Source organism: Garra rufa, chromosome 18, assembly GCF_049309525.1.
Source record: "Garra rufa chromosome 18, GarRuf1.0, whole genome shotgun sequence".
Classification (NCBI taxonomy): Eukaryota; Metazoa; Chordata; class Actinopteri; order Cypriniformes; family Cyprinidae; genus Garra; species Garra rufa.
The window spans coordinates 3,875,805-3,893,191 of NC_133378.1; the positions used below are offsets into that span (position 1 = coordinate 3,875,805).

The 17,387-nt window shown below is 36.8% G+C and overlaps 1 protein-coding gene across 6 annotated transcripts in view; it reads right to left on the reverse strand.

Moving 5' to 3' along the window:
* prkcbp1l (protein kinase C binding protein 1, like) overlaps positions 1-16,765 on the reverse strand; it is a 31,498-nt gene extending 14,733 nt beyond the window's left edge. Inside the window, exons 1-10 of one of the 6 annotated variants that reach the window (XM_073822561.1) lie at positions 16,641-16,765; positions 9,859-9,929; positions 9,295-9,452; positions 6,508-6,651; positions 2,635-2,748; positions 2,401-2,493; positions 2,180-2,267; positions 2,044-2,099; positions 808-885; positions 537-652 (exon numbers count right to left, since the gene is read on the reverse strand). In XM_073822561.1, the coding sequence (XP_073678662.1) occupies positions 537-652; positions 808-885; positions 2,044-2,099; positions 2,180-2,267; positions 2,401-2,493; positions 2,635-2,748; positions 6,508-6,651; positions 9,295-9,452; positions 9,859-9,929; positions 16,641-16,654 (932 nt within the window). In that variant the 5' untranslated portion in view covers positions 16,655-16,765. Of the gene's footprint in view, positions 1-536; positions 653-807; positions 886-2,043; positions 2,100-2,179; positions 2,268-2,400; positions 2,494-2,634; positions 2,749-6,507; positions 6,730-9,294; positions 9,456-9,858; positions 9,930-13,611; positions 14,133-16,640 lie in introns of those variants that run through there. The other 5 variants (XM_073822557.1, XM_073822560.1, XM_073822556.1 and 2 more) reach the window with 5 other exon arrangements.
* Positions 16,766-17,387: the final 622 nt, after the last annotated feature.

Sequence of the window (17,387 nt, forward strand, 5' to 3'; positions counted from 1 at the left end):
CTTTAAAGTTGTCCAAATTAAGTTCTTAACAATGCATATTACTAATCAAAAATTACATTTTGATATATTTTTAGTAGGAATTTTACAAAAAATCTTCATGGAACATGATCTTTACTTAATTTCCTAATGATTTTTGGCATAAAAGAAAAATCAATAATTTTGACCCATACAATGTATTTTTGGCTATTGCTACAAATATACCCCAGCGACTTAAGACTGGTTTTGTGGTCCAGGGTCACATATTTTAATATTAACAAGTCAGAATAAGCATGTAGTTTGATATGTATTTTTTACATAAACATTGTCTTACACTGAATGACAATGTAACATTATTTCAACCAAATTTTGACATTTTATTCTCCAAAAACTTATTTGAAATCTTAAAAGTAGACACTTTATTTACATTTAATGTGTTTTCTATGAACATAAAATCACTTTTGGAAATGTATTTTGTCGTAGACATCTTAACGCCTTTGACCCATATTTTCTAAATAATCTATATATTGATTAAGTAAATACAAGATTAACAGGCTTACCTGTCATGCTGGCCAAAGAACCGTGCGTCCACCTGACCATCTTTGTCCCTCAAGGCTTTAGCGGGCCAGAAAGGAAAACCTTTCAGTTTGGCCCACACCAAAGGATGAGGCTGAGACTACATGAAAACAACAAACATGACCATTAGATACCCATGAAATACAGCCTAGATATTTAACTGGATGATTATTTTTTAAAAATGACTAATGAAATGACTGATAAAATGACTAATATAACATTTTATATAATTGTATAAAAAGATTATCCTCTTACACAAGGTTCGCAGAACCAGTTGTCTCTCTTCTGACAGGCGGATAGGTAGCACTCCGGACAAACCTCGATTTCATTCATCTGTGGATGATTCAAAGATACTGTAATTCTTTACTAACACCACCTTCACAAAATTAAAATGTATACAATTACACATTTACTACTGAAAAAAATATTTGGGGCTGATAGGATAGGATTCTCTCTTTTTTTTTGGAAAGAAATGAATACTTCTATTCAGCAAGGATGCATTATTTGATTAAAACTGACAGTAATTAATTAAAATTCTAAAATAATAATAATAATAAAAAAATTGATAGAAAATAGATCATGGTTTATACGAAAACATTAGGCAGCCCAACTGTTTTTGAACATTGCTAATAATAAGAAATTTTTATTTAGCAGCAATAATATCAGCAATGCTATGGCGTTAGAGAAATAAACTGCATATTAAAATACATTAAAATAGAAAAAATAATATCTGGTTTTACTGTATTTTGATCAAATATACTACCAGTCAAAAGTTTTTGAACAGTAAGATTTTTTTTTTTTTTTTTTAAAGAAGTCTCTTCTGCTCACCAAGCCTGTTATTTAATATTTAAAACAGTTGAGTACATTTTTTTTTAGGATTTTTTTGATGAATAGAAAGATACAGAGATAAGAATTTATCTTAAATAAGCTTTTGTAACATTATACACTATACCATTTAAAAGCTTGGAGTCAATATAATTTTTTTTTTTTGGGGGGGGGAATAAATGATAGAAATTAATACTTTTATTTAGCAAGGATGCTTAAGACATTTATGATGTTACAAAATATTTCTATTTCAGATAAATGCTGTTCTTCTGAACTTTCTATTCATCAAAGAAACCTGAAAAAGCAAAGCAAATCAGAATATTAGAATGATTTCTGAGGGATCGTGCGTCTGATCCTTCATGAGTATTGATGCTAAAAATCCAGCTTTAAAATCACAGGAATAAATTACATTTTAAAATATATTCAAATAGAAAGCAGTTATTTTAAATAGTAAAATATTTCTAAATTTTACTGTTTTTGTTGTACTTGGAATCAAATAAATGCAGGCTTGGTGAGCAGAAGCTACTTCTTAAAAAAAATAAAATAAATAAAATTAAACAACATTTCAACATTAAATCAAATCTTACAGACCCCAAACATTTAAACAGCAATATCTGGTTAACATATAACATGTATTATGTATTGTAAGGATATAATAGTACTCACTTCATGTTCACAGATCTTGACAATAACTTTAGCAGTTGCTGTTAGCTTATGGTTTCCTGAAACACACCCATTGAAACTTCATGAACGTACAGATATGAGTCAAGATACATGTAAACTGACCTAGACCGGCACTAACCTCCATTATAAATGATACAGTTGTGTAGAATCCATTTCACATCGGCCAAAAATGCTTCTGTGCAACCGTACATTTTCTTCTTGATATTCTACAGACACACATACATCTCAGTTACAGTATTGTTATTATTTTTATTTTTTACATTTAGGCATATACAGTGGCCTCAAAATCTAAACTTGAAAAAATATATAAGAATTAAAGATATACTCTTTAAAACCAACCTTCTCTAGAGTGCACAGGTCCATGGGGTGAAATATATACTCGGCATAATCCGGGTGCTGTTCAAGCGACACTGGCTTCTGAAATGGTTCGGTCTGCAAGATAAATCAATCATAATGATAAACCATAAGGGTTGAATCAATGCAACCTAATCACATAAATACAGAGACTACCAAAATTAAACTATGGAGTGATTAAATAAATTGTGAGGGTATAACGTGGTATTGTTGACTCACCCCTGGTTGTTTCATTTTCTGCAAAGCGAACTTCAGCAGGTAGGACAGCTGCTCCAGGTTCAGCATGGTCATAGCTTTACTCTGAGTCTCTATGCATTCAGCCACTGTTATTTTCTGAAAGCAGAGAGCAAAATGACTGTACTATATTCATAAATCACACACATAACTGAATCAAGAGAATGTTTGAGAGCACATGACTGAATATGAACTGCATAAGTTAATATATATATATATAATAAAATGTATTAAAATAAATTTGTTCTACCGTTGGCAATAATGAACAACTGAATGTAATCTGCTATGAAATCAAGGGGGGTAAAAATTCATTGATGCTTTTTTCAGTTGTAAACATCTAAATATTACCAGAATAAATTGATTTGTGAACAAATTTTAAATTTCATGATGCGTGACAGGATTTAGTAAAAAGCAAGCAAAATTGTTGTAAGCAAATATCTACGCCCCTGCATTGTTAATTCAACCTGTTTAACTCGTTTCTGAACGATCTACTTCATTCTAGTCCAAACAAAAGCTTAAAACTCTTATGTAAGGAGTAGTGAAGCACCTGTTTGTCTCCAAAACATAGTGAGCTTGTGTCAACTGCCTAGACGGCATCCTAATTGTTATGGAATCTCAATTCAAAAGCCACTAAAAATTAGCGGTCACGCGAAGTGCTTGAACATTCGCCTCAATTTTTTTTTTGTTTGAGGTTAGCATGTCACTAAGCTAGCACAGTACAGATAGCCTACGTGATAACACAGTAAGCATAAAGATATAGAATACGCTGAAATATTGGGCAGAATAGCCAATTTAACGATACCGGTAAATGACTTTCAATCAACACTTTTTAGTACTGAATGAAACGTTCATTTATAATCAACATTTACTGTGACTCTTCTGCCACTTTGGATAAGAAGTTTAGGGGAATCTCCACGAAAGATACTATGATATTTTGGCCTCTTTAAAGGGATGGTTCTCATCAGGAACACAAAAAATATATATTTTGAAGAAAGTTGAGAATCTAACAACATTCGAGTCTGTTGACTTCCATTGACACAGAGACAATTTTCAAAAATCATATCAGAAAGTCAGCCATGCAGTTTTTTTTTTTTAATTATTATCATTTACATACGTTTATAGTACTTATTAATATTCAGATTTTTTCATTGTACGTTTTTTAAATTAATAATTTAATTTTAGTCATTTTAATTTCGTCATTTGCACACACACACACACACACACATATACATGTACATATATATATATATATATATATATATATATATATATATATGTATAGCTAGCAATTTTAGTACTTTCCACTTGTTTTATTTCAGTTACAGTGTTGTTTTTGACAACCATCTTAGATTTAGTCTTAGTCTTAGTCTTTTGGACTAAAATGCTTCTTAGTTTTAGTCAAATTTTAGTCACTTCTATATGTGATAGTTTTAGTCCAATTTTAGTCGACGAAAAGTCAAAAAGGTTTTAGTCTAGTTTTAGTCGACGAAAAGTCAAAAAGGTTTTAGTCTAGTTTTAGTCAAAAAAAGGGGAAAAAGTAGTCTTTTAACAAATTAATGTAGGTCATTAAGTATTTAGCTGTTGGGTAGTGTCACTTATAAGTTCTGAAAATAGCAGATCTATAGTTCAACACAATGTGAGCTTCCGGATCGACTATTTTCACCAATAATTACAATAATGAAGGAATGTTTTAGAACATAAAAGACAAACAAGGATGGAATGCTAAAACGGCTTGCCATACTAGTATAGCAAAGAGTATTTAATGCTAAAACGGCTTGCCATAGCGTCAGATACTTTTTAAGTTTTAATTGGCATGCACAATAAGCGGAAATGTCATTTTAAACGTCTGACGGACCACCCACTAACATTTTCGTCTATTCTCGTCTCGTCAACGAAAACTCGCACACGTCTCGTCATGTTTTAGTCATCAACGAGCCATTTTTATCTCGTTATCGTCATGAAAAAAAGTGGCGTCAACAAAATGATTTCGTCATCGTCATCGTTGACGAAAACAACACTGTTCAGTTAGTTGCTGAGGCAACATTTTCAATTTTCTTTTTAAAGTCAAGATTTTCATTTAATATATTTTATTTCAGCTTTATTTAAATTAACAAACAAAAAGATACAAAAGATAGTTACTTATTATTAAAGGTATAGTTCACCCAGAAATAAAAATTCTGTCACTCTCATGTCACTCAAAACTTGTAAGACCTTCATCTTCCGAACACAAATTAAGATATTTCTGATAAAACCTGAGAGCTTTCTGACCCTGCATAGACAGCAATGCAACTGAAACATTCTCAGGCAGAGAAAGGTAATAAGGTCATTGTTAAAATAGTCCATGCGACATCAGTGGTTCAACTGTCCGTTATGAAGCTACGAGAATACTTAATGTACTAAATGAAGTAAGGAATAATTGACGACGGGCCGTAGAATTCTTAGAAAATAATGCACACCCGAGGTGGTGATGCGGTCACGACGCGAAGCGGAGTGGCCGTTACACCTCGGTTGTGCATTATTTTCGTAGAATTCTACGGCCCGAAGTCAATTATTCCGCTTATACTACAGTTACCACACCTCAAGACATCGATCAAATGATATATTTCAAGACATTCGTCCGGTTTTTATCCTTAAAATGCTATTGTGAGTAGGATTAATTTCTTACGCAGCTCATTCAACAGCTTCGTTGCTAGTTCCAAAACGTCATTTTAGACCTAGTAACGATGCTCGGGCTGTTGATAGCAAAATAATGCCGTTAATAATGAAGTTTAGACAGACCGACAGACAGGCAGACAGACGGAAAGAGTGAGGGAGAGTCACTAAGTGTATGACTTTACCTCTTTCACGTCTGTGTCTCTCAAGGGTGACTGGCAGCATCGTCTCTACTAACAGTTAAACTTTAAGTTCATTTTCTTCAAGACCACGCCGTTGTTACCTCGCGTGTGAGAGCTGTCATGTCATTTTTACGTTGTTAATCGTCAGGGCAGCGCTAACAACATTAGCGCGAATGCTAACGCGAGTGCAAACTGTAATGTTATGTGTGTGCGTCTGTGAGGTGAGTGAGAGAGGGCGAGAGAAATAGAGTTTGTGCTTTCCGTACATAATAAAACGTAATATATTGTGGAAAAAAACATGGAAATAATCTGTCGTTTTTATCCTGATGTTTACTGTATTTATTAGTTTGGCCAGTGTCATTGTGGGTTATAGTTATTTTGCTGTTTTGGGCTGTAAGGACCTTTGAAATAACTGAAATCGTATGGCGAAGTGATATAGACATGCACTGCGGTCTAAAGCTGCCTGGAACTACGTTCGCCGTGCGTTTCCCCATGCACACCTCTAGAACGTTCGTCAGCCAATCAGATTCAAGCATTTAACGGCCCTGTAGTATAAAACAAAAATAACAACTTGACTCAATGATTTCTTCTCTTTGGTGTCAAGATTGACCCATGACCCAGAAAAAAAAAGTTGTTATTTTGGTTTTCGTTGGACACAAAAAGTATTCTCATTGTTTCAGTTGCATTGCTGTCTATGCAGGGTCAGAAAGCTGTTGGATTTTATTAAAAATATCTGTGTGTTCTGAAGATGAACAAAGATCTTACTGGTTTGGAACGACATGAGGACAAGTAATTAATGACAGAATTTAGATTTTTGGGTAAACTATCCTTTTAACACGACTATACACTTTTGGAATGATCTGAGGGTGAGTAAATGACCATTTTTGTTTTTAGGTGAACTATCCCTTTAAGACAAGTAGGCAGCTCACTAGGTTTTGGAACAGGTCTTAAGTTTCCATATAACCAGTAAACTGCCAGAAGGACAGTCCCATAACATGACTAATCCAGATACGGTCCTCAGTACCTCGCACTCTGGACAGAACCAGTCGCCTTCAGGCTCTGCGGCCAGTTTGAGGCACTTGGCGTGGTAGACGCGCGGGCAGAGCTCACAGCAGAGCACCTGGCCCTCGCGGTGACACACCCAGCAGTAGAAGTCATTCCGCCCGTCCTGCGGTACAACATCAACAGGGTCTGTGGTGAGTGCGGGCTGCTTGACATAGTAAAAGGGACCATGTCTTAGCTCACACTGAAATGCAGGCAAGAGAGACAGGGCAAGGGGTCAAATCACAAGCCACAACACTCGCAGGGGAAACGTAGCAAGGTACTGCAATAAATCAAGCATGGACAGGTAAGCAGTCACATGACCACTGGGTCAAAAGCGGCACACTGGGATCACACTGTAGGATTTCATTTCACATTTCCGTAAACACACATCACGACCCGTGTGTGATCTGAGAAACACATGGCGTCTGAGATCAAGTGTGTTTCGTCAGAATTTGAAATCCTAAATTACCATCAGATGCCAAATACAGATTAACAGGATCACAGTGGTAAAATATACTTCAGACCAAGATTTAATGGAAAGATACTAAACATAATAGTGATTTGCTTTTTATTATGTATTGAAAACAATCAATTAATATCAATTTGCTTAGTATTTATTTTTTTTTAAATAAGACTGATAAGCAAATCCACACTTGGCATCTTTCATGAAACATTGTTCATATGCATTGCAACACACCACCACAAAGACAGCACAGCATTCGATAAAATGAGTGCACTTGATTTTCAGCTGTAATTAAGTGAACTTACAGTGGGCCAAAAAAGAAGCATTTGGACACTTGTGTAACCTTTTAAAAAGGTGTCATCTGCAAACAAATTATTAGTAACCATACCAGCTTTTCTCAGAATTAACTTCCCTTTAAGCTATTTTTGCCGTGGCTTTAACCAGCTGGCAACCACAGGTGCAGTTCATCACATTAAGTATGTACACTACCGTTCAAAAGTTAAAAATCAGTAAGAATTATGTTTTTAAAGAAATTTCTTTTATTCAGCAATGGTGCATTAAACTGATCGAAAGTGACCGTAATAGATTTATAATGGTACATTATGCTCCATTTCTATCTATTTCTAGATTTCTGTTCCAAATAAATGCTGTTCTTTTGATCTTTATATTAATCAAACAATAGAAAAATGTCAGCTTTTACTGAAATAATAACCTTGGTGGGGATATTAGACTTTTCTCAAAACATAAAAAAAAAATCCTAATACCAACCCCATACTTTTGAACAGTGTGGTACATTTATTTTATGATTTAATACTAAATGTTATATTTTTATCTAGCTAATGCAATGAGAAATTTATGAAGGGTATATACTACCAGTCAGAAGTTTTTGAACAGGAAGATATTGTTTTTTTTGTCTCTTCAGTTCACCAAGCCTGCATTGATTTGATCCAAAGTACAGCAAAATTTTGAAACATTTTCACTATTTAAAATAACTGTTTTCTATTTGACAATATTTTAAAATGTAATTTATTCCTGTGATTTCAAAGCTGAATTCTACTCCAGTTTTTAGTTTAACATAATCCTTCAGAAATTATTATAATATGCTGATTTGCTGCTCAAAAAACATTTATTATTATTATGTTGAAAACAGCAGTAGATTTAGAAACAGTAGATGTTTTCAGGTTTCTTCTATTAATAGAAAGTTTAGAAGAACAGCATTTATCTAAAATAAAAATCTTTTCTATTAATATCACTGTCTTTATCATCACTTTTGATGATCGATGAGAATTTAAAGCATCCTTGCTAAATAAAAGTAACACAAAAGTATGTTACAAAAGCTTTTTATTTTTGACAAATGCTGATCTTTCTATTCATCAAAGAATCCTAAAAAAAATTCTCAACTGTTTTAAACATTGACAATAATAAAAAATGTTTCACGAACAGCAAATCAGAATATTAGAATTATTTTTGAAGGACCGTGTGACACTGAAGACTGAAGTAATGATGCTGAAAATTTAGCTTTGACATCAAAGGAATAAAGTACATTTTAAAATATATTCCAAAAGAAAGCAGCTATTTTAAATAGCAAAAATATTTTATAATATTACTGCCTTTGCTGTATTTTGGATCAAATAAACACAGGTGTGGTGAGCAGAAGAGACTTCTTTAAAAACATTAAAAATATTACTGTTCAAAAACTTTTGACTGGTAGTGTAGTTCACCCCAAAATTTAAATTCTGCGTTTCTTTCCAAACCAGTATGGCATTATTTCTTATGTGGGACAGAAAGAAATGTCTTTTTGTCCATATTTTGTCCAATGTTGTTTGGACCCCATTCACTTTCATTGTACGAACAAAAACGACATGAGAGTGAGCAAAAGACAGATTTTTGTTTTGGGGTGAACTATACGCTCTTAAACCATGCCTGTAGTGTCCAAATGCTTTTTTGAGGCCACCCTGTAGCTTACAGGACAGAAATCCCCACAAGGGGTCGACTTTGTTCATGCAAATCAGCAAAAGCATTCGGCCCTTTCAGTGACCGGTGTTTTATCATTAAAAACTGCACATTGAATGGGAATTAAAATCAAACACACATATTTACAAGCCACAATCAATCCTGATTATTTCGATTGGCCGTATGAATAGAAAAATGCAAGAAAATGTCAAAGGACACAGAAAAAGACAAGAGTTTGACTTACAAACCAAAGGTGTGTTTTGAATACTACAAATGTTTTTATATGAGCAAGAATTATCAGCTTAAACTAATACAACAAAAGGACATCAGGAAGCCATGGAGGGAACATACTTGGTCTTTACTGTTGTTGACTAGTCCCGGTTTCTTCTTTTTCTTTGTGGGACTGGGTGACGTGTCAGCGGGAGAGTGTCCGTTTGAGGAATGTGGAGGACTGGGTGCTTTCCTCTTCTGCGCAGCCAGCGCCTGCTCCGCTGATCCTAGATCAGAGACTGCTGATGAAAGAACCACAGCTGCTTTATTATGCAAAGCCACATGGATAATACAACACCTCACCCAGCTGGGCCTGTGATTGTGACCTTTCAAAGCATCGACAACACAAACCACCATCGACCTCCACACGCACAAAGGCTTGTCTTTTATGCACATCTTCGAGAATAAAACAAAAGACGTTGTATCAAATGTCTGACTAACCTACTAACACAGCAGCAACCAGTCAGCATAATGAAAGAGAAAATTAGGCTGCACGCCACATTTGATGTGGTTCAGATTAAAGCATGACTTGCTTTTTATTCATTTCTGCTCAAGAACTGTATACAATCTGAATCTATTTTTGGAGTCTGTTACATAAGAGTGCATGAACAAAAGAGTCACATTAGAACGAAAGGAAAAAAATACCTTTGGGTGGCACGGACACCTCCATCCCATCAACAGCATCAGACTCCGTCTTTACTTCATCCACAGCCAAACTAAATGAAGTAGAGAGAGAGCAAAAGAAAAAGCTGTAGTAAGACACTGAAATCTCATGAGGTCTCCCCCTGAGATAAAAGACTTGGGTGATGTAATCTAATCTCCAGAGTTATGCTGTTGTTGTTCATAGCGATCGTCCTCCATTCCACATATGAAGCACATTTACTTGTGCTTGGAGACCCTTGCATGAGCATTGCTTTGTCTGAACGGTGCTGTAACCAATCATGGGCCTGTAGAGTGATTTTACAACATGATATTAACCGTACGAGGGACACTCGTCTGATCGAGATGTGCGAAGTGTAAACTAACTCTCTCTGTGTCTAGTAATAGATCAGCACCTCCTTCAAACGAAGCAAACATGTTCATGGGGAATACTGCCGTGAATAGGTCCACTCACAAGGGATTTACGGAGTAGACGTCTGCTGTGCATCGTAGAGTGTCTTTAACTCAGTCTCATTAGTCTACTTCTCGTCTGAGAGGATTTGGCCTCGTCCGAGTTCACGCATAATCGGTGCTAAAATACCATCAGCTACTGACATGGATATATTCAAAATGTGGCCTACAAAGCGTTACATTTACATTAGGCTGTTAAGCTGACATGAATTCGTCTTAGTATGCTATGCTTTGCATCATATAATTAAAGACAAAAGATGTAGATGTAGGTCTCAAAAAAAGACCGGTACTAACACACAGTGCCCTAAACAGTCACTAAACAATAAAGTTGAAAGTGCTAAATGGTGGATTTTCTGCAACAAAACAACTGCCCTGCTGAAAAACAAACAAAAAATAGAAACCATCACATAAATTTGAATGGTTTCCACTACAAATTCCATACAATCATTACAAACCACCAACTTTTAACCATTAAAACCATTAAAAATGGTTTTCTGTCGTTTGTTTTGGGACATATTCCATTAGGATTTAATGGTTTTAACAAGCCACTAATAGAAGGCGACCATTACAGTTTCCATTAAAACCAAGTCCCATTTTAACCAATAAAACTATCACAAATTCTGTGATGGTTTCTATTTTTTTTTGTGCTAAAGGATGAATTTTCTGCAACAAAACGACAACCAATAGGAGCGATTCGCCACATGATACCTTTGAATATTACCTTAGAAACCATAAAGGAACTTAAAGGAGATGAATAATATTCCTTAGAGTAGGAACGTGTAGAAACCAACAGCTCAGAGATTCAAAGATCTTCAATGATTGAATCATTGTCAGCATAAATGCCATTTAACAAGCTACGACGGCAATGAGAGACAGAACATTTTTATTTGTCATTAGGGTTCAATTCCACCCACAATGAAAAATCATTGGACAGATGAAAACTTAGGTCATTCGCAGTTCAAATTTTTACACTGCACTGTTGCGTTGCTCTTGGCATATGAAGGCCTTTAGTTGAGCTGCTGAAAAAACACTATTTGCAAAAAAAAAAACTTTACATTCGCAAGATATCAAACAATGAGAATTTAGTGGACAAGTCTACCCAAAGCAAATCTGCATAAATTGCTTAAATGATCAATGTGACAGTTTTAATAAAGATTTATATAAAACAGTTGCGCCAGAGCAAACCGTCTTTTGGCGTTACAATACAATACTTTCAGGATTTACTAAAGACGCACAGTAAAGAATTAGCGCTGAAAAGACTTGGACTTAGACTTGCACCTGACCTTATTGAATATGCATTTGCAGGAGTTTCCCTTTTAGATGCAAAATTTATGGGAGGAGAGTATTAAAATGAATGACGCAACATGATTTTTTCTAAAGATTGCGCACATCAAATTACTAGTATTTCCGCAATTATTCAATGCCCAAGAAAAGCATGTCTTAAGCATCAGAGACTGTTGATGCTGCAACAAATTATGCACATATATACAGCGACAACCAATAGGACTGTTTGGCCATGTGATTTGTCATTAGGGTTCAATATTTGTGGCATTGCACTAAGTAGGCAATTTAGGCAATGCGGTTCGATTTTTTACATTGCGTTGCTCTTGGCATGAAGGCCTTTAGTATGAACTGCTGAAAACACACTATTTGCGCAACACAATATATTTCGCATTTGCAAGATATTGAACAGTGAATTTAGTGGACAAAACTACCCAAAACAAATCTGCGTAAATTGCTTTGAGTCTTATGCGATCAAAGTGACAGTTTTAAGAAAGATTTATATAAAACTTCATTCTCAATACTGAAGATCTATCTTCGTGAACTTAACATTTACGGCCAGATTTACTAACAGCTTGTGCCAGCGCAAACCGCCTTTTGGCGTTAAAATAGTACTTTCAGGATTTACTAAAGACGCACAGTGAAGAATTAGTACTGAAAAGGCATTGACTCAGTTATTTTTGCTGCTGACCTTATTAAATATGCATTTGCAGGAGTTTCCCTTTCAGAAGCAAAATTTATGAGCTGAGAGTATTAAAATGAATCATGCCACACAATTTACTAAAGATTGTGCACATCAAATTACTGGTATTTGCGCTATTATTTAATGCCCCAAAAAAGCTTGTCTTGAGTATCAGAGACTGTAGATGCTGCAACAAATTTTGCACAAATAAACAGCGACAACCAATAAGAGTGATTCGCCACATGATACATTTGAATACGTCTTTTGGCATTAAAATTGTATTTTCAGGTTTTACTAAAGACGCGCAGTGAAGATTTAGCGACTTTTTTGCGCCTGACCTTATTGAATATGCATTTGTAGGAGTTCCCCATCAGACGCAAAATTTATGAGTGGAAAGTATTAAAATTAATCATGGAACATGATTTACTAACATTTGTGCTTGTCAAATTACTAGTATTTGCGACATTATTTAACGTCCAAAAAAGCATGTCTTAAAGCAGGCGGTAATTTGCGCCGATCTTGGTAGATTGCGCTGGTCATTATGGAAATGATCTGGCTGCATCTGTTCTTGTCAGTAAATCTATCGGCACTTTTATAGAATTGCTCTATAATGCTAATGCCGTGTTTAGTAAATCTTGGCCTTGATCCTGTAGCGCTATTATTTTACCTTATCATCTGACTGAATGTAAAATATAAGAAGAAACTGAGGTAACAAATAGAGTCTCTACATTTGGTGATAATGTAATCCAATCAGAAACATTTACAAATTAAGAACAGTTAAAAAAAAAAACTAAACTAATAAGCTAAAGAATTAAACAGCAACAACAAAAAGGGGTTAAAACTCTACTTAAAACTCAACCACACGTATCTTGACCACAATGAGGCCTTATTTACCCTCTATACACGGGGAAAACCACTACGGTCAATCAATCAACAAAAACCTTCTCAACCGCAAGTGTAGGACGGAAATGACGCGTACCAAAAAGAAGCTGGTAAATGACAGGTGAAAGAAAAGAGGCGGTACAAGGCCAACGGCACAAACAAAATCCTAAAACGACGAGGCCTTGATCCCGGTCTTTGTGAAAAAGAAAAGACCAGAAAAGATTAGAAGCTGGCAACGGTTCTCTATTTCATGAGGTCAGGATTAGGACCAGTGTTGAGGATTGATCATAAGGCCACAATGAGGCCTTAGTCTTTTACTAATTCTCATTGACGGGGCCACGGCTTGACAACGTAGAGAAAAAACCCCATGTACTTTCACTGTTTAGATATTCAAATAAATCCAAAATGCCACATAATCCTTCATGGCGATGAATAAAACTCACCTTTCTCACAAAAAAGTATTCCAGGTTGTTTGTAAAAAAAAAAAAATTGTAAACAATCTGCAGGGTCTTTCAGAAATGACACTAATGTCATTGATCTTGAGAAAGAATATCCGTTAAATAAGACATGCAATGTCTGAGGTGGGAAAGGCACATCTAAGAGTGTAGCCAAGGGCCTGAGGGCTCTCCATTTTTGACTTTAATGCGAGGCCGAAATGAGCCACATGGATGTTATGTCACATTAGGGCCACCTCACGTCAAAAACTCCCATCCACCAGGCCTCGCTTTTCCTGCTCGCTTCAGAAAGGTCACACAACGTCAGGCCAACTGCGTGGCTGCAAATCCAGATCTCTACATTGAAATCAAAGAAACAGGAAGTCCTGAAGCTGCTCCAATGAAGAGAAAGAAAACCACCGCTCTGCAAGCAAACCGGCCTCCAAAACTGGGTCTTCTAGAACGATCTGAGACAATCAGAGGTGCTCGCAAACAGACCAAATACAGAGAAAGGCGGCTGTGAATGTGGAGATAACTGGTCAGAGAGTGAGCCGAGTTCTTTTTTTCTCTCTTCGCAGGAAATGAGAGTGCCTCCCTTCCCCCACCGCTCTGCTCGAGCTCCCCTTCCCCCCTCCCTCTAGGCCAGAGACGCGGGCTCTGGCACGTCCATGGCACAGGAGCTTACAGTAAACAGGGAGAACGAGAGAAACCCGTGCATATAGGTCAGTCTCAAGAGCCACAGCTGAGAAAAACAAGTGAAGCGGTAATGCACTTGAGTATCAACATGCAAACAAACGTTTTGCCTTTCAGACAAGGCAAACCTTTTTTCCAGATTGCGCTCGTGGGTTGTTCAAAAGAGCAGCTTTGTGGTTCATGGCCATTTTGCGAGGGGCAAGCAGTGTGATTTTACAAGCACACGGTTGTTTTTCCTGTCAGAGATGTCGACGTTGATACTGTTTGAGGTTTTCTCTTACTCTTAGCTGATATAGCACAGGCAAAATAGCCTTGTCAGAGCACTACCAGTCATTTCCTCTGAATGGCATGAAGCCAATCACCACAATCCTTTATAATGTTGTTTCCTTGACAAGAATCCCAATCGCAGTGGCATAATCTCCCTGGGAACACACAAAACTCGAGTTATACTGTACTGAGGTAAAACCCTCCAGTCATTTTCCCATAAAGAGCACTTAGGCTAGCAATATATAAAAGATCTAGCCAACTGTATTGTGATTGCAATTAAATTAATCGCTCATAATTACAATAACTAACTCACAAGCCATTTGTTGTTGATAAACAGGTGTAATACGATACGTATCGGATGGGGGGTTTTTTAAACGCAGCCATAAATATCATTAGAAAGGCCAAGGATCCGTTGGGAATGCGGCAGGAGGCTTTCGGTCCCGTGTGATTTGCGCTCGCTTGTTTTGTCTTGGGGAGCAGCTGTGTGTGTATGTGTGCCTGCCTGGGCACAATTTTATTGTTAACTATACCATAAACCATAAAGGAACTTAAAGGAGATGAATAATATGTAAATATCAGCCAATAATCTTCTACGACAAGAATCTGTTTTGTTTTTACATAATTTGAGTTTAAAAAGAACTGAATTGAACACTTTACATGTATGTTTCAAAATATTTAAGTGGCGATGATGCTAACTTTGCAAGAAAGCAATGGAAAACACATCTGCACATGAAGAAATTTAAAGTCAAACATAATTCTGATGAACTCGGTGGCTTTTTGCCATGTGACTGTTACATTGTAGAGTATGCATGCTAATTATTGGCCTGAGGAAAATTATTTCCCTGTTTGCTTATAAGTTTTTGCATGATTTGTATGAAGCCGATATCCAAAAAAAGCTGCATATGCATTTGAAAAATGTGATTCTGGACCACAAAACCAGTCGTAAGTAGCATGGGTATATTTGTAGTAATAGCCAACAATACATTGTAAAGGTCACAATGACCGATTTCTCTTTTATGCCAAAAATCATTAGGATATTAAGTAAAGATCATGTCCCATGAAAATATTTTGTACATTTTCTACTGTAAAAATAACAAAACTTCATTTTTGATTAATAATATGCTTCAAAGAACTTCATTTGGACAACTTTAAAGGCGATTTTCTCAATATTTAGATTTTCTTGCACTGTCAGATTCTGGATTTTTAAATCTTGTCCTATTTTAGATCACAAATGTACCCTTATAACTGGTTTTGTGGTCCAGGGTCATAACTGGTGCCTTAGATTCATATTTGTACTCACAATATAATTGACAGTAAAAAATGCTAGAAAAAATGCAAATGTCCAGATAGACCAATTATTGTCTTAAGGGTGTGTTCAAAAACAGACCAAAAATAGCTTTGCCACCAATAACGTCCCTCCTGAAACTAAAACTACAACCTGAGAATATAAAAGAAACACGATTGCCAGTGAAATATGTGCATGAAATGGAAGATATATATAAAAAATGTTTCGAATTCAACTCTCCGCCCCTCATTGGTAGCTGACGTCCTGAATTACCCATGCTGCCCCTGTGTAAAATGACCACAGCTGGGGCTCTGAGCTCTCTAATAAGGCCCTAACAGATGCCTCCATTTTCTATGGCGTGGCTTGTGACACAAACAGACAATGGGACAGGCAATCAGCTTACAAAAGTACATCACCCGAGCACCCCACCCCCCTGATCCTCCACCCCCTGCGTGGGGCAGATCAACAGAGGGCCCTAGATATCCAGAAATGACTGTCACTGAGCTGTTTGTCAGTACAGCAATGAGTGATAGCTGACTTGGTCTGCCATGTAACCATGTGACTGAGCAGCACACGGGCCAAAGCTCAGGAGAGCGAGAGGGAGAAAGCCTGACCCCCCTTCTCTGGCCCTCTCCCCCACCTCCTTCCTCCTCTGCCCTGTTTTTCTGAGGCACAGGCCTTTGCTAGGCCTCCCCAGTCAGTGGAGAATCAAATCTGCAATTCACAGTGTTAGCAGTGGATGAAAACAGTACAATGACAAGAAAGGACAGACGTAAGAAAACATCAGGCTTACCTCTGTGGATGCATGGCTGAAACAGTGTAATGTCAATACTTATAAAACATGGAGGACAGCCTCAGCCTTTAGACAAGGGAGGGCTCTCCTCTCCACACTCAGAGCTCAGGCCTGTCTGATCAGAGCAGGGCCGTGACTGGCTGCCCTCCCACTAGCAGGATGTAAGGCCTCGTCTGATTGGCCGAAGCGCTTCCTGAGTAATTATCTTTGTTCGGCACTGGCAGGATCAGCGGTGAGTGCGGGAAAGAGCACAGAGGAGAGGGAGAGAGAGAACTAGGCCTCACTCGCTCAAAAAACACGCTTGTTTGTGTAGAGCCACTGTGAAATGGCAGCTAAATGTCTTTTCGCTGTGGATGTGGTGGAAATTTAGTGGGATGTTGCATTAAAAGCCTATTGTTTGTCTCGAGTCTGTGTGGAGCCGTAGGCCTTTGTTTAACCCTCCCCCACCGGAGCCGGTTGAGAAATAGGAGACACTCCTTTAGTGAAAAAGAGCCTTGAGCAAAAATAGTGCAGTCACCATAGCTTCCTGCAACTGATTCATGGGCGATATGTAAAGCAGATATAACATTTAACCTAAAATGAGAAGAACAATGTATTATACCACTATTGTGCCAGTAATCAGTGCAAATCCAAATGAAATATACTTGGATGTTACGTAACGAGTAAAGGAACAAAACAGATTACATTAAGTAAAACCTGAAGCACTAAAAAATAAAACCAAGTCATTATATTCAACATAAACTGTTT